Below are 17,739 nucleotides of genomic sequence, written 5' to 3'. Positions count from 1 at the left end.
ACAGAATACCACAGTTGAATAGTTGAATTCATGGCCGAATATTGATGTACTTTCACACTGAGAAAAACACAAAACAAAATGAAACATTGAATATAAATGTGATATTTTGTTTCAGTGACGCAGACAAGAGAATGTTTGCCCCGTCTGTGCGTGCGCTTGTAAGGGTTCAGAAGTCAATTTGACCCGTTGACAATGCGGTCATTGTGATAGCTCTGGTCCAGCACCCTTCAAAGAAAGACTGATTAACCAGTCCACGATACAGAGGTACAATACAGCCCTTCATGGGGAACAGCAGTGCAATGTAAGTCTCAACAAGCAGCCATTTATCAATGGTGGGCTTACATTAGCCCGGATAAAGTCTCCCTGCGAGAAGCCAGGATGCCCAAATGATGTTGAGTCTATTGTGTGTGGTTCATCATATTTAACTGGTAGGGCTTCAAGATTATCTACAAGTTATTTCTTCAAATTATTTAGGGAAAGAATTATGTAGGGATTTCTAAATATATCTCAAAAATCAAAAATATGATACAAAAATGATCTTGATTTATCATACAGTACTAGCATGACCAATAGACCTAATATAGGCAAATGAAAAATTTACTTTATTTACTACGAAGGATTGGTCAATAATAATCCATTCGTGGCAAGTGCTACTTTGTAGACTTTATGCAGACTGTTGTAGAGTAGCCTACAGAAGGCGCATCTGCCTCTGATAGGTTCAACGACCAGTCTGTGGTCCAATCAGTGACTAGCGATGATTTTACACATCAGAGGTTGAACGATTGTAAACTCGGTGTCAAACTGATGTACACTTGCCTTTAACCTATTCATACCGTGTACTTGTCAATACTCTTAGCGTTTTTCTGCCAATTAAAGGAACGTCTTAACCAATTGAAACTCTGCTGAGTAGCCTTCTGCCTCACCTAAAAATTTCAAGAGGACTCTTCAGTCGACTTTAAATTGATTTACTTGAACTGTTCTTCTCTTTGGAATACTGTACATAGGAGGGGAAACATTCGAAGACTTCATTTGTAGATTTGGACTTTTATTCAAAGGATTTCGTAGCCTAACAATTCCTGAGCAGTCGGATAACAGAGTTTGGTCGATATTGTACATCTCTCCGAGCTCGTAATGTTTGACACATTTTCTCGACTGGCGGAATGAGGATGACAGGTCTCCGGCAGGTGTTCGCGCTGTGCGTCACGCTAACATGGCTCCAGTTTACCTGCGCTCAAACCCAAGAAGGTAGGTTCCGTGTCTGTATTGCGCTCGGCATCAAATTGAGTAGGCTGCAATGTCTTTCAAATTATTTCCTAATCCCCCGATTTTATGAGCCATTATGTTTTCTATTTGACTTTAACCACAAAAATTGTACTTGGGCAAATAGTTTAATTTATGCCCAAAGAATGTTGCCTATTATTTTGTCAATAATCCCACTTTTAAGCCCAGGAAGTTTAACACCACTAAAAATATACATTGCTTACGAAATGTTGTTATAGGCAACAACAACAAAAGAGTCAACAGTGTTTAGTGGCACTGGTGCCAATATGTCCTATATGTTTTTCTTACTGTGTTAATTCACAATCAAGCTGAGTGTTTTTATTTTATTTTAGCAGTGACAAATCCCACAGAGTTGTGCACATAAAAGAGTCAATGGTGCATCTCTTGTGCTCACCTAAATCAGTGCTGTCAATCTGACCGTAGGGACAAAACCAGTTTCATATGTGCAGAACCTGTTTGCTGTGCGTCAGCCGACATTCAGAACAGAGTGTGCCTATGTGTTTGTGTCAATTGTCTCTGTGCTTCTTTTGTATGTTATCGCTCTCAATGCAAGCTGCTAACAAAAAACAGCTCCTATTATCATTGCGTTTACTTGATAGCTACCTACACACATAGCTAGCTAGAACAAAGTGTTAATAAGATAAATTCATTTAAAAAGATTAAAAGCAATACAAATAATGGCTATTTTGTCTTTCTGTCTTTCTCTTTTTGCACCTCTTTATTATCATTGTGTTTACTTGATAGCTACCTACGCAAATAGCTAGCTAGAACAAAGTGTTAATAAGATAAATTCATTTAAAAAGATTAAAAGCAATACAAATAATGGCTATTTTGTCTTTCTGTCTTTCTCACTTTGCACCTCTTTACGTTTTTTTAACCCCAGTGTCCATATGATATGGTCAAGAGTTTAAAAAAAATAGCTACTCATTAACAAGCTTCCTGGAAACTTGTCAAATCTGTGAGGTGTATTCAGGGTGAGTCAGGTAGGATTGTATAGGTTCCATGTTAGAGTGAAGTGTTGTGATTTGAATCTGAACTTTGGCTCTGTACTGATGTCATCTGGCCTTAGGTAAATAAGGTGGTGCAGTGCAGGAGGAAAACAAAGTCAACAACAAGTCAGGAGGCAGCTGATAGTCAGACTGAGCCTCTGGCATCAGGGAAGGATAATAGGCAGAAGTAAATATACTCATACAACTGAGGAAATATAATTCATGTAGATTTTGATCTGCATCCAATCAGTACTTTATTTCCTCTGCTCGCACACTAGGCCTATACATATTTCAATGTATTCTCTAGAGATCTATAACCCCTGGTAAACAATTTGACAAATGTTGTAAATATATGGTAAACAGTGAATTCATTGAAGGTAAATGATGCATGGATCATATTTATTACAAGTTAATAAATGGTTTATTACACAATGGACCAGAGTTGCATGTGCCCCAATTATTATAAGCAGTTAAATGACTCACACTTTATTTATTGAGGGACAGCTGGTCCTAGATTGCAGCTATGGGGTGAAAACAGTTTTGCTCCTATCCTAAAATGGATCCAAATTTAATTTAATGAAATATAATTTCAATTTGATTGATTGATTGATTGGTTGTTTGATTATTTGTCCTATATGTGACCATGGGCACTGTTCAGGCAGTGGTTTGTTTTCTTAGCCGTTGAAGATGTGGCACAGAGCTCTAGATTACGAGGCCCTATAAAAGCACTGTGTGCCATGAACTCATATCAGGGGTCAGAGATAACGATAACAGCCATGCCATAAAAACCTACCAATCACAGCCCTTTCTCAGGCATCTCTGAAGCTTGGATTGTCCTCAACCTCTTCAAGCTTGTTTTTCTTCACCCGGAATTGTGTGTATGTGTACAGTGTGTGCTTGTGCATGTGTGTGTGTGCGCGCGTGTGTGTGTGGTGTGTGTTTTAAGATTTGACACTGGAGCATATTTATCCGCATCAAATCATTATTGTTATGTGATACATGTTGTTTTCAAATGTTGATGAAGATGAATTATGGCATACCATAATGATATTATGATGCATGCACACCTTTGCAAGATGTGGATTGGTTAATAAAAACAAAACATTTACCAGATCATCAGGTTCCATACTACAGATGTTGGAGTCGTGTCTGTGAAATAGAGAGGTAGGAAAGCTGGGTTATTTTCATATATTGGTCTCCCAGACTAGTGCAGTGCATGGCCACTGTAGAGGAACAGCATAAACCAGTGAATGTTTGCTGAACAAAGTTAATTGCACTCAATCACTTTTTATGATTTCATTGGTTTCAATATGTATTAATAGCTTAGATTGTATGTATTTCTCTGTAATTGCACAATACTTATCCAAATGTTATACCCATTACAGTTAATATTTCAAAAGTTTATTTCCAAAGATTTTAGATGAGGGTTTTGTTGCAAAACGCTATACACTGAGTATACAAAACATTAAGAACACCTGCTCTTTCAATGGCATAGACTGATCAGGTGAATCCAGGTGAAAGTTAGGATCCCTTATTGATGTCACTTGTTAAATCCACTTAAATCAGTGTAGGTGAAGGGGAGGAGACAGGTTAAAGAAGGATTTTGAATCCTTGAGACAATTGAGACATGGATTGTGTATGTATGCCATTCAGAGGGTGATTGGGCAAGACAAAAGATTTAAATGCCAGTTTGAATGTGTCAAGAACTGCAAAGTTGCTAGATTTTTCACGCTCAACAGTTTCCCATGTGTATCAAGAATGGTCCATCATTCAAAGGGCATCTATCCAACTTGGCACAACTGTGGGAACCATTGGAGTCAACAGGGGCCAGCATCCCTGTGGAATGCTTTCAACACTTTGTAGAGTCCATGCCCCAACCAATTGAGGATGTTGTGAGGGCAAAAAGGGGGGTGCAACTCAATATTAGGAAGGTGTTCCTAATGTTTGGTGTACTCAGTGTACATCCATTATTAAGCTGGAATGATATGTTTCTTATCCTGTATATTTAACATAGAAATTCAACCCATCATGAATCTAACCTCTAATGGTATAGTGTTTGGTTAGACTTAGGTCCTGTCCCTATGGCACCTTATTCCCTATATAGTGCACTACTTTTGACCAGAGCCCAGATCTCATATTACTGTATTGATAATTTTTTATATTTTTTTTAAATTTACTGATATCAAATGTATAATTTGTTCAGTTCTTTATTACAAATTTAATTATTTGTCACATTTGACTGTGTAAATTCTTGAATGCTACTTTTTCTTCTGAGAGTGAGGCGAATATATCTTGTTTTGCACCTAAATGTGGTTGTTTGTATCTCTGAAATGAAGCCATCCAGTGAAAGATTTCAAATAAATACATGCCTGTTACTGAACAACCCCATGCCACGATTAGATGTGGAAAAAACACACCAATCTCTTTGGTAAATTCTTTAAACCAAAAACGCTCTTTTACCAACATTTCTGAAAATTGATATATCTCGTTTTGGAATGAAACTCTTTATTTATTATTTTCATTTATCACAGAAAAAGTATTCCTAAGCTAAGCATGATTACAATATCAATGGACCTGAAGGATTATACCCTGTGGGAAGTGAACAATAGCAATATAAAATGTGCCTTGTAAAATAAATGTGACATAGTATGTGTTTTTATGCTTTGATGTGTGTGTTGATCCTTCTGCTCTGTGTGTATGTGTGTTTGTGTGTGTGAGTCAGTGTGTGTGTGCTGAACATACATCTCAGTGAGGCGTGTATGTGAGAATAGACCTCTAAGGTATGCAGTAATCTGTTGGCATCCTGAGCCAAGTTTCTGTTTACCTCATCCACCGTTTCTATCGCTTTATAGAAATAGTTTATCTCCTCCTACCTCCATTCTTTCTTTTCTTTCCCTCCCTTTTCTTTCCTGTGGAAACAGCTGAATGAAAATGACAACTAAACCTGATCCAGGACTGAGAAATGTTTTCTAGTGTGTTAGGTTACTGTCTATGGCAGTAATGTTTTTTAGTGTGTTAGGTTGGTCTAAGGAAATGGACAATGACACCACTATCTAGCCTTGACTGCATATGCAACAGAGGAAAATAGTCAGGAGAAAATGGAAAAGAGGTATAGAGTCTAGGAAAATATCTTCATTATGAGAGAGAGAGAGAGAGAGAGAGAGAGAGAGAGAGAGAGAGAGAGAGAGAGAGAGAGAGAGAGAGAGAGAGAGAGAGAGAGAGAAGCTTATATACCAGAACCCGCGGGCCTTATTTGTTAAATATACAATATACAGTAGCAAAACTATCAATATACAAAGTAGATTAATAAAAGTAATACAAATAGTAAGAAAATAACAAGAGTACAATAGTCGATTAAAAAAAGACAAGGCAATACAATATATAATATAGAAGACAAAAAGTTACCATTCTATACAAACAATGTGAAACAGTGTACAGGAACTCTATGGAGGTAGATAATGTGGCTGAACAGCATCTGATGACCTTCTTTGTGTACAATTATTGTGCTTGCATACACATTAGTGTTTGCCTGGGTGTACATGTGCAGGTGCACAGGACTATTTCTCAACAGGTAATTGAACTGACTGAGTGTCAACAGCTTTAAGCAATCCACTGATAGCAGTGACCCAGCACAGGCTTCTCCCAGTGCTTAATCTAGGTGGGGCAGTGATAAGATGGTTCGCAGTGGGCAATGTACACAGAAGAACATAATTACAATCTAATGATAATTACAATTCCAAGGCCCAAACGTGTCTACACTGCACAAAGTCCATAGCCCAATTTGAGGTGAACAGAACTCCTACAGTACACATGCTTAAATTACACTCTCTTGTGTTGTAACTTGTACACCTATCATCTAGCTGGTGATTCGTTATATAAAAAAGTATGTTCCTTGTTTATTACACGTTTAATACACGCATGCAATCTCACAATGGCAGATTGCACATATGCAAGTGCTGGGCAAGAGCAAAATGTGCAACCTTGTGGGTGTCCAGGACAAAGATAGAAGAGCACTGGTCTAATGTAGCATGCTGCTAGGTACACTTAGAAAAAAAGTTGCTATCTGGATCCTAAAACAGTTCTTCGGTTGTCCCCATAGGAGAACCCTTTGAAGAACCATTTTTGATTCAAGGTAGAACCCTATTGGGTTCCATGTCAAACTATTTCCACAGAGGGTTCTAAACTCAGCAAAAAAAGAAACGTCCTCTCACTGTATTCAGTGTTTATTTTCAGCAAACTTAACATGTGTAAATATTTGTATGAACACAACAAAATTCAACAACTGAGACATAAACTGAACAAGTTCCACGGACATGTGACTAACAGAAATTGAATAATGTGTCCCTGAACAAAGGGGGGTCAAAATCAAAAGTAACAGTCAGTATCTGGTGTGGGACCATGACGGACTCTACACCTCCAAATCGGTCCCGCTCCAGAGTACAGGCCTCGGTGTAGTGCTCATTCCTTCGACGATAATCCCGAATCCGACCATCACCCCTGGTGAGACAAAACCGTGACTCATCAGTGAAGAGCACTTTTTGCCAGTCCTGTCTGGTCCAGCGACGGTGGGTTTGTGCCCATAGGCGACATTGTTGTTGGTGATGTCTGGTGTTCTCCTATGGGGACAACCAAAGAACCCTTTTGGAACCCTTTTTTCTAAGAGTGTAGTGTTCAGGAATTTCCATAGACCCTCTACCCAGTTAGTCAGTGTGCTCTGTTTGACTGGGATTGATGCCCAAGTGTGTCCAAATTCCTCTAGACTAGCATCTGTGACCCTCTCTCTCTTGCTCCTTCACAAGCACAATAAAGTAGCTGCTATCTCTGCTTTATGATGGCTGGGCCTGCTCATTGGACTGTTATCACATGCTATACGTTACTCTCTCCAGAATCACCTTCTAGCTTTTACTGATTGTTATTCCCTGTGTGAATCTAATGAACTAGTACATGTTAACACGTTCGGTGCTCATGTCTATGTGACTCCTCAGTCTCCAGATTTAATGCAGAACATGTATTTCGATCATTGTGAGAGCACAAGAACACAGCACATAGACAACATGTGAGAGCACACGAACTAGACAACATTGTCACACCCTGATCTGTTTCACCTGTCTTGTGCTTGTCTCCTCCCCCCACCAGGTGTCTCTCATTTGTTCCATTATCTCCTGTGTATTCATACCGGTGGTTTCTGTTTGTCTGTTGCCAGTTCATCTTGTCTCGTCAAGCCTACCAGCATGTTTTTCCGTACTCCTGTTTTTCTAGTCCTCCCGGTTCCGACCTTTTCTGCCTGCTCTGACCCTGAGCCCGCCTGCCATACCATTCTGCCTGCCCTGACCTCGAGCCTGCCTGCCATTCTGTACCCATCTGACTCTGACCTGGATTACAAACTTCTGGCTGTCCTCGACCTGCCTCTTTCCAGCCCCTTGTCTTTTAATAAATACCAGAGAATCAAACCATCTGCCTCCTGTCCCTCGTTATAGTAGGAACTGGCCATGACGGACCCAGCAGACTCGGACCAGCTCCGCAACACTGTCTCCCTGCATGGAGCCACCATTGGAAGACATGAGGAGCTACTCCAGAATCTTATGGAAGGACTCCATACTTTGGCGGAACGCCATGACCAGGGCTTCAAATCATTACTGGAACAATTCCGTGGACTATCTATCAGGAAGCATGTCACAACGGAGACCTCCCAGATGCTCAGTAATCCCCCTACAGTGGTGATTTTTGTCTAGCCTACCCCAGCTTCCCAAGATTCCCACTTACCTCCTCTGGAGCGCTATGCTGGGGATCCTGGAACCTGCCAGGCGTTTCTTTCCCAGTGCTCTCTTATCTTTGAGCTGCAGCCCTCTTCGTTTCCTTCATATCGTTCGAAGAAAGCGTATCTCATAACACTGATGTCTGGAACGGCACACACCTGAGCTACAGCGGTTTAAGAGCAACAATCCACCATTTGCCTTCGTCTGCAGGATTTTGTGGCGGATGTGAGGAAGGTGTTCGATTCTCCGGTGTCCGGGAGAGGTGGCCCGAAAGCTACTTCTACTACGTCAAGACTCCGGTAGTGTGGGAGACTACGCGGTAGACTTTCGCACGTTGGCTGCTGAGAGTGCCTGGAACCCGGAGTCCCCGTTTGACACCTTCCTTCATGGATTATCGGAGGAGATTAAAGACGAGCTCGCAGCTCGAGTGTTAACCTTGAACCTCGACTCCCTCATAGCCTTAACCACAAGGATAAGGGCACCTATGGGTGATTGTTGGGCACCTATGGGAATGCAGGAGGGAGAGGAGGTCTGTTCTCGTCCACACTCGCTCTTCCACGGCTGCTTTCTCTCCTCCGAAGAAACCCGGAAGTCCCTGACGCCTGCATTCCCAAGAGGATCCGATGTCACCCGAGCCCCCACCTACTGACGAGCCTGGTATTTTACTGGACAGGTGGATATGTAACGCTGGTGGGCCATACTGGGAGTCTTCTAACTCCTATTACTTGTACTCCTTTCCATGTTATCCTGCTGTGGGGTGACCGGTCTAAATCTCTCCGGATGCTCATTGACTCTGGGACTGACGAGAGCTTCATGGATGCTACTCTAGTATCTGAGCTGGGTATCTCCACACAACTCCTCTACATTCCCATGGAAGCCAGAGCACTGGACGGCGCTTCATTCGGGGCTACAGCACCCTGGCTTCTCCCCTCTCTGCACTCACTTCTTCTAAGGTGCCGTTCATATGGTCCCCAGCTGCCGACACTGGGTTTTTGGATCTCAAGCATCGTTTCACCACAGCCCATCCTCATCCATCCGGACTCATCCCGTCAGTTCGTGGTGGAGGTTGACGCCTCGGATGCTGGAGTGGGGGCCATTCTGTCCCAACGTTCGGCACAGGACCAAAAGTTGCACCCCTGCGCTTTCCTTTCTCATCGCCTGAATTCTGCTGAGAGGAACTATGCCATTGGTAATCGAGAGCTTCTTGCAGTCAAGATGAGGAGTAGAAGGAGGAGGAGTAGAATCATTGGCTTAATGGGGCAGAACACCCATTCTTAGTTTGGACCGACCATAAGAATCTTGAATATGTCCCATCGCCAAACTCCTCAACTCTAGACAGGCTCATTGGGGTCTGTTATTCACTCGGTTTAACTTTACCATCACCTACCGCCCTGGGTCCAAGAATGTTAAGCCTGATGCTCTCTCCCGCCTGTACAGTTCTGCGGCTACACAATCAGACCCAGAGATCATCCTCCCTACCTCCTGTCTCACTGCTACACTTGTCTCGAGAATCAAGAGCCTGGTCCACAAGGTGCACCAGGCAGGGGGCATGGCTAACTGGATGTTCGTCCCTGATTCGGCCCAGTCCTGAATGGGCCCATTCCTCAAAGCTTACCTGTCATCTCGGCTCTCGCCGGACCCTGGCTTTCATCCAATAACGTTTCATCCTACAATGGTCGCCGCATGCACAGTGCCGAATCTATGAACTTCCTTTCGACATGGTCTCCAATCGTGGTCCTCGGTTTCCGTCACGATTCTGGAAGGCATTCTGCACCCTCATTGGGTCGTCGGCCAGCCCTGCTCGGCTACTGGGCTCTCGCCTTTCAAGTGTTCTCTGGGTTACTAGCCTCCGCTTTTCCCAGAGCAAGAGGAAGAGGTCAGCATGCCCTCAGCCCAGATGTTCGTCCGTCGCTGTCGGCATACCTGGAAGAGAGCCCGGTCCGCTCTTCTTAAGACCACCTCCAGGTATTTCCAGTACCTGGTTGACTGGGAGGGTAATGGCCCGGAGAAGAGGTGCTGGGTTCCCGCTAAAGGACATCCTGGACCTGGCCCTCATCGCTGACTTTTACTGCCAGCATCCCGGTCAACCAGGCATCCGCCCGGGTAGGACGCCAGGTGACGCCCCTAGAGGTGGGGATGCTGTCACACCCTGATCTGTTTCACCTGTCTTATGCTTGTGTCCATCCCCCACCAGGTGTCTCCCATTTGTTCCATTATTTCATGTGTATTTATACCGGTGGTTTCTGTTTGTCTGTTGCCAGTTCGTCTTGTCTCGTCAAGCCTACCAGTGTGTTTTTCTGTACTCCTGTTTTTCTATTCCTCCCGGTTCCGACATTTTGTGCCTGCCCTGACCCTGAGCCCGCCTGCCATACCATTCTGCCTGCCCTGACCCGGAGCCCGCCTGCCACCCTGTACCCATCCGACTCTGACCTGGTTTACGAACTATTGCTTTTCCTCGACCTGCCTTTTGCCTGCCCCTTGTCTATTAATAAATACCAGAGACTCGAACCATCTGCTTCCTGTGTCTGCATTTGGGTCTCGTCCTGTTTCGTTATAAACATGGTCTATCTCTTTAGGGTAGTTACAAGCAAGCCTGTGTGCAATTCAACATCCCATCAGATCCAACACAGTATAGCTTGTTCTTAGCTACCTTTCAATCTGTGAATAAATTACCTATTGGTATATAGGGAAACATATTCATCGAACAGCAACTGGAAATAAAAATACAAACACGTTATTATACAGTTAGCCTCTCTTCCTTCCTCTTTCCCTTTCTCTTTCTCTCTCTTTGGACATCTGGCTGAGATTTGAATAGCAAAACAGTCTCTCTGTCCCAATGACATGGAAAAGGACTGGACTCCTACAGGCCACAATAAACAAGGCCCAATATGTCTGCCCCAGAGACAGTCAGTTACTGTATTGAATGTAGCACTGGCCTCAGCCTATTTCACATCACATGTATCCATTCTGGCCGTTAGCATGCAAAGCTAAAGGGCATGAGAAATGAGCATAAACAAATGAATTATTATTCCTAGCACTGACAGTTATTACAGTACGTATTAGTCAGTTTGAATGTATGTTGTGAACTGATCTAAACTACACAAAATGGATCAGTACTGACAATAACTTAGGCTAGAGTTTTGAAGTGAAATCCTAAAAACTGAAGAACTATCTTTTGCCTTTCTTTCCCCGCAGTGATATGCTCCGGCACCCAGAACGCACTGAGCGTGACAGGAAGTTCACAGACGCAGTACACACTGATGAAGGATATGTACAGTGGCTGTGAGATTGTCATGGGCAATCTGGAGATAACCATGATGGAACATTGGAGGGATTTCACTTTTCTACAGGTGAGGGGATGAACAGGTGGATGAATGGCAACAGGTGTGTGTGTGTGTTTCTTGCATCAGGAGTGTATGTATAATTTAGTCCAGTTCAACAGAAGTCTAAATATAGTGCTAGTCTATTTTCCTGACAACCAGTGGTGATTTTTTCCAAGACGACAGCTAATGATTTTTACATCGCCTCCTGATGAATTTTATCGCGTATTAACGTGTACTAATACCTAAAGTTGCATTACAAAAGTATTTCGAAGTGTTTTGTGAAAGTTTATCGTCGACTTTTTGAATTTTAAAAAATTACGTTACGTTAAGAAACGCTCTTTTTTTCCGTTGATCACACAGTCTACATATAATGATATCTAGGCTATATATGGACCGATTTAATCGGAAAAAAAGACCCAATAGTGATTATGGGACATCTAGGAGTGCCAACAAAGAAGATGGTCAAAGGTAATGAATGTTTTCTATTTTATTGTGCGGTTTGTGTAACGCCGAAATGCTAATTATTTTGTTTACGTCCCCTGCGGGTCTTTTGTGGTGTTACATGCTATCAGATAATAGCTTCTCATGCTTTCGCCGAAAAGCATTTAAAAAATCTGACTTGTTGCCTGGATTCACAACGAGTGTAGCTTTAATTCAATACCCTGCATGTGTATTTTAATAAACGTTTGAGTTTTAACTAATACTATTAGCATTTAGCGTAGCGCATTTGCATTTCCAGAGCTCTAGTTGGGACGCAAGCGTCCCGAATAGAGGCAAGAGGTTAAGTACTTAAGTAAAAATACTTGAAAGTACTACTTAAGTAGGTTCTTGGGGTATCTGTACTTTACTTGATTATTTATCATTTTGACGACTTTTACTTTTACTTCCTAAAGAAAATGATATACTTTTAATATTTTCCCTGACACCCAAAAGTACTTGTTACAATTGGAATGCTTAGCAGGACAGGAAAATTGTCAAATTCACACACTCAAGAGAACATCCCTGTTCATCCCAACTGCCTCTTGTCTGTAAGACTCACCAAACACAAATGCTTCATTTGAGTGTTGGAGTGTGCCCCTAGCTATCCATAAATAATAAATACATAAATAAAAATTGTAATTGCTAAAATGAAGAGTTTTAAATTATTTATACTTGTACTTTTACTTTTGATCCTTAATTATATTTTAGCAATTACATTTACTTTTGATAATTAAGTACCTTTAAACCAAATACTTTAAAAATTTTACTCAAGTAGTATTTTATTGGGTGACTTACTTTACTTGAGTCATTTTCTATTAATAAGGCATCTTTACTTTTACTCAAGTATGACAATTGGGTACTTTTTCCACCACTGCTGACAACATTAAACACAATCAGACATGTCAGGCCACAGACTCCCCTTTGCTGCACAGATAACTACTCAGAGCTCTTATCAGTGTGTGTCTCCTGTGGATAGTGTCACTGTCTCCTGTACAAAATGAGTCACCTTACATGCAGTTCTATAACCTTCGTCCAGGGCCGGCCCCAGGCATAAGCGATATAAGCAATTGCTTAGGGCCTCCGGCCACTAAGCGAGATCTGAACTTACTTTTGAGAGGTAGAATAGTAGAATACATACGGTGAAAGTTCGACATTTCAAATCAAATCAAACTTTATTTTTATGCGACAAATACAAGTGTAGACTTTACCATGAAATGCTTACTTACAAGCCCTTAACCAACAGTGCAGTTCAAGAAGAGTTAAGAAAATATTTACAAAGTAGACGAAAGTAAAAAGTAATAATAAAAAGTAACACAAAAATAATAACAATAACGAGGCTATATACAGGGGGCACCGGTACCGAGTCAGTGTGCGGGGGGTACAGGTTAGTTGAGGTAATTTGTATATGTAGGTGTGGATGAAGTGACTGCATAGATAATAAATAGCGTGTAGCAGCAGTGTACAAAAGGGAGAGGGGGTCAATATAAAATGTACGGTGGCGATTTGATTAATTGTTTAGCAGTCTTATGGCTTGGGGTTAGAAGCTGTTGAGGAGCCTTTTGGTGCTAGACTTGGCACTCCGGTACCACTTGCCGTGCAGTAGCAGAGAAAACAGTCTATAAATTGTGTGACTGGAGTCTCTGACAATTTTATGGGCTTCCCTCTGACACTGCCTGTTATATAGGTCCTGGATGGCAGGAGGCTTTGCCTCAGTGATGTACTGGGCCTTTCGCACTACCCTCTGTAGCGCCTTACGGTCAGTGGCCGAGCAGTTGCCATACCAGGCGGTGATGCAACCGGTCAGGATGCCCTCTATGGTGCAGCTGTAGAACCTTTTGAGGATCTGGGGACCCATGCCAAATATTTTCAGTCTCCTAAAGGGGAAAAGGTATGTTGTCTTGGTATGTTTGAACCATGATAGTTTGTTGCTGATGTGGACACCAAGGAACTTGAAACTCTCGACCCGCTCTACTACAGCCCCGTCGATGTTAGTGGGGGCCTGTTCGGCCTGCCTTTTCCTGTAGTCCACGATCAGCTCCTTTGTCTTGCTCACACTGAGGGAGAGGTTGTTGTCCTGGCACCACACTGCCAGTTATCTGACCTCCTCCCTATAGGCCGTCTCATCGTTGTCAGTGATCAGGCCTACCACTGTTGTGTCGTCAGCAAACTTAATGATGTGTTGGAGTCGTGTTTGACCACGCAGTCGTGGGTGAACAGGGAATATAGGAGGGGACTAAGTACACACCCCTGAGCAGGGTTAAGGATCAGTGTGCCAGACGTGTTGTTGCCTACTCTTACCACCTGGAAGCGGCCCATCAGGAAGTCCAGGACACAGTTGCAGAGGGAAGTGTTTAGTCCCAGAGTCCTTAGCTTAGTGATGAGCTTCGTTGGCACTATGGTGTTGAAAGCTGAGCTGTAGCCAATGAACAGCATTCTCACATAGGTGTTCCTTTTGTCCAGGTGGGAAAGGGCAGCGTGGAGTGCGAATGAGATTGCGTCATCTATGGATCTGTTGGTGCGGTATGCAAATTGGAGTGAATCTAGGGTATCTGGGAGGATGCTGTTGATGTGAGCCATGACCAGCCTTTCAAAGCACTTCATGGATACCGATGTGAGTGCCACAGAGCGGTAATCATTTAGGCAGGTTACCTTCGCTTCCTTTGGCTCAGGGACTATGGTGGTCTGCTTGAAACATGTAGGTATTACAGACTCGGTCAGGGAGAGGTTGAAAATGTCAGTGAAGACACTTGACAGTTGGTCCGCTCATGCTTTGACTACACGTCCTGGTAATCTGTCTGGCCTAGCGACTTTGTGAATGTTGACCTGTTTAAAGCTTTTGTTCACATCGGCTACCGAGCGCGTTATCACACAGTCATCCAGAACAGCTGGTGCTCTCGTGCATGCTTCAGTGTTGCTTGCCTTGAAGCGAGCATAAAAGGCATTTCGCTCGTCTGGTAGGCTCGCGTCACTTGGCAGCTCGCGTCTGGGTTTCCCTTTGTAGTCCGTAAAAGTTTTCAAGCCCTGCCAGATCCGACGAGTGTCAGAGCCGGTGTAGTAGGATTCCATCTTAATTCTGTATTGACGCTTTGCTTGTTTGATGGTTTGTCTGAGGGTATAATGGGATTTCTTATAAGCGTCCGGATTTGTCTCCCGCTCCTTGAAAGCGGCAGCTCTAGCCTTTAGCTCGATGCGGATGTTGCCTGTAATCCATGGATTCTGGTTGGGATATGTACGTACAGTCACTGTGGGGACGACGTCGTCGATGCACTTGTTGATGAAGCCTATAACTGAGGTGGTGTACTCCTCAATGACATTGGATGAATCCACGAACCTATTCCAGTCTGTGCTAGCAAAACAGACCTGTAGTGTAGCATCCTCGTCATCTGACCACTTACGTATTGAGCGAGTCACTGGTACTTCCTGCTTTAGTTTTTGCTTGTAAGCAGGAATCAAGAGTATAGAATTATGGTCAGATTTGCCAATTAGAGGGTGGGGGATAGCTTTCTATGCATCTCTGTGTGTGGAGTAAAGGAAGTCTAGGAATTGTTTTTTTCTGATTGCACATGTGACATGTTGGTTAGAATTTGGTAAAACTGATTTAAGTTTCCCTGCATTAAAGTCCCCGGCCACTAGGAGTGCCGCTTCTGGGTGAGCATTTTCTTCTTTGCTTATAGCCTTATGGAGTTGGTTGAGAGCGGTCTTAGTGCCAGCTTCATTCTGTGGTGGTAAATAGATTACTACGAATAATATAGATGATAACTCTCTTGGTGGATAGTGTGGTCTACAGCTTTTCATAAGATACTCTACCTCAGGCAAGCAATACCTCGAGACTTCTTTAATATTAGACATCGCGCACCAGCTGTTATTGACAAATAGACACACACTTCCACCCCTCGTCTTACCAGAGGTATCGTCTCTGTTCTACCGGTGTATGGAAAATTCCGCTTGCTCTATATTGTCCGTATCGTCGTTCAGCAATGTCTCGGTGAAACATAAGATGTTACAGTTTTTAATGTCCCGTTGGTAGAATAATCTTAATCGTAGGTCATCAATTTTATTTTCCAATGATTGCACGTTAGCAAGAAGAACGGATGGCAGTGGGAGTTTACTCGCTCGCCTATGGATTCTCAGAAGGCTGCCCGATTTGCGGCCCCTTTTCCTGCGTTTTTCTTCCCGCAAAAGGCGGGATTTGGGCCTGATCCAGTGAAAGCAGGATATCCTTCTTGTCCGACTTGTTAAAGGAAAAAGTTTATTCCAGTCCGCAGTGAGTAATCGCTGATGTCCAGAAGTTATTTTCGGTCATAAAAGACGGTAGCAGCAATATTATGTACACAATAAGTTTAAAAAATAAGTTACACAAAACGCAAAAAAACTAACAAAATAGCACAATTGGTTGGGAGAATGTAAAATGTCAGCCGTGTTCTTCGGTGCCATCTTCATGTTTGGTTGTGCATCAGCAGTTTCTATTTTAACATTTCAGTCATTAAGCAGACACTCTTAACCAGAGTGACTTACAGGAACAATTAAGGTTAATTGCCTTGCTCAAGGGCACATCCGCAGATTTTTCACCTAGTCGGCTCAGGGATTCAAACCATTCATTGTCACTCAATTAGCCATATCAGCTAACTAAGTCTTAGATTGGTAAATTTGTCTAGCCCGTTATGTAAACTTGTAGTAATCATGCCCATGGCAAAATATGTAGAATTGCAGGAAATTTGCTATAAAAGTGCAAAAATGTGTCTCCGCCCCTATGGCTATATGAGTAGAATTGCATGAAATGTGTTGCAAAGTTGCAAAAATGTTCACCCCATGGCAAAATGTCTATAAGTGGAGAAAACTGAAACATGTTCTCTACACGCCACTGCAAAATGTGTAGAATTGCAGGAAATGCACTTTAAAATTAAAATTTTCTCTCCGATGTCAAGATGGGGGCATCTAGATTTTTTTGCCTACTTGGTGGCTGGGCCCCCAACCAAATTTTGCTTAGGCCCCCAAAAGGCTAGAGCCGGCCCTGCTTAGTCTCCTCCACACTGTGGTGCGGCCATGGTAACTGATCACACAGCCATGGTAACTTATCACATAGCCATGGAAACCAGTTAGTTACCCATAACTAGTTTAACTGTCATGGTACTGTGATTAGCTAATGTTACGGCTCTCATGGTAACTATTGATGAGTGTGAGAAGAAGAGGATGTTGTGTTGTGATGTTATTGTCAAAGTCAATGTAGCATCTTAGTATTTACAGTAAATAGTCTTGAATTAAGGTACATTATCCACTACATCTATGTTCTTCACTCCACATACTGGAGGGCTACTTATGTGCAGGCTTCTGTCCCAGTTCTAACACACCTGATTCAGCAAATCAAGGTCTTGATGAATAGTTAATTAAATTGAATCAGGTAACAAATGCCTGCTCACACTGCACAGCAAAATCAATGGTGTACATTTAACTCTAAAAGTGTCAAATGTATACTATTTTCAGTGAACATATGAGTCATATGAACATACACTTGATTATATGTAAAACTGGACTCACTTTGCTTAGTGCTGACGCTGTTACACTTTCTCAGTGTAAGAAATTAACACTTGTAGTGTTACAGTAAATCATTTTTTGGATGCTGTTTTAACACTGAATTGTGTAAAGTCTCATTTGCATATTTCCCAGGGTGCCTTTTCTTTACGAGTAAATTGTAGAGTTACCACCCATGACTGTATTTGTTAGTAACAGAGACATGGTTATTGAATTATTTCTTTTTACAAGACTTTGGCTTTCACCAAGCTTTCACCAAGTGAGTACCTAGGTGAATGCCATCATTAAAATTAAACTCCATCACAATAAGGCCTTACTTTGATGGCCTAGTTTTAACCTAATGCAGTCATGTTAGAAAACTCCTGGTTTACAGGCCACTAC

The 17,739-nt window shown here is 42.4% G+C and overlaps 1 protein-coding gene across 2 annotated transcripts in view; it reads left to right on the top strand.

Moving 5' to 3' along the window:
* The first annotated feature begins 791 nt into the window (after nucleotides 1-791).
* Nucleotides 792-17,739, top strand: part of LOC115142324 (receptor tyrosine-protein kinase erbB-3-like) — a 34,846-nt gene continuing 17,898 nt past the window's right edge. For both annotated transcript variants that reach the window (XM_065001820.1, XM_029681730.2), the window contains exons 1-2: nucleotides 792-1,245; nucleotides 11,222-11,376. In XM_065001820.1, coding sequence (XP_064857892.1) covers nucleotides 1,161-1,245; nucleotides 11,222-11,376 — 240 coding nt within the window. In that variant the 5' untranslated portion in view covers nucleotides 792-1,160. The remainder of the gene's footprint in view (nucleotides 1,246-11,221; nucleotides 11,377-17,739) is intronic.

This window comes from Oncorhynchus nerka, linkage group LG15, assembly GCF_034236695.1.
Source record: "Oncorhynchus nerka isolate Pitt River linkage group LG15, Oner_Uvic_2.0, whole genome shotgun sequence".
NCBI classification, from domain to species: domain Eukaryota; kingdom Metazoa; phylum Chordata; class Actinopteri; order Salmoniformes; family Salmonidae; genus Oncorhynchus; species Oncorhynchus nerka.
This window is presented reverse-complemented; position numbering and strand designations above follow the sequence as displayed.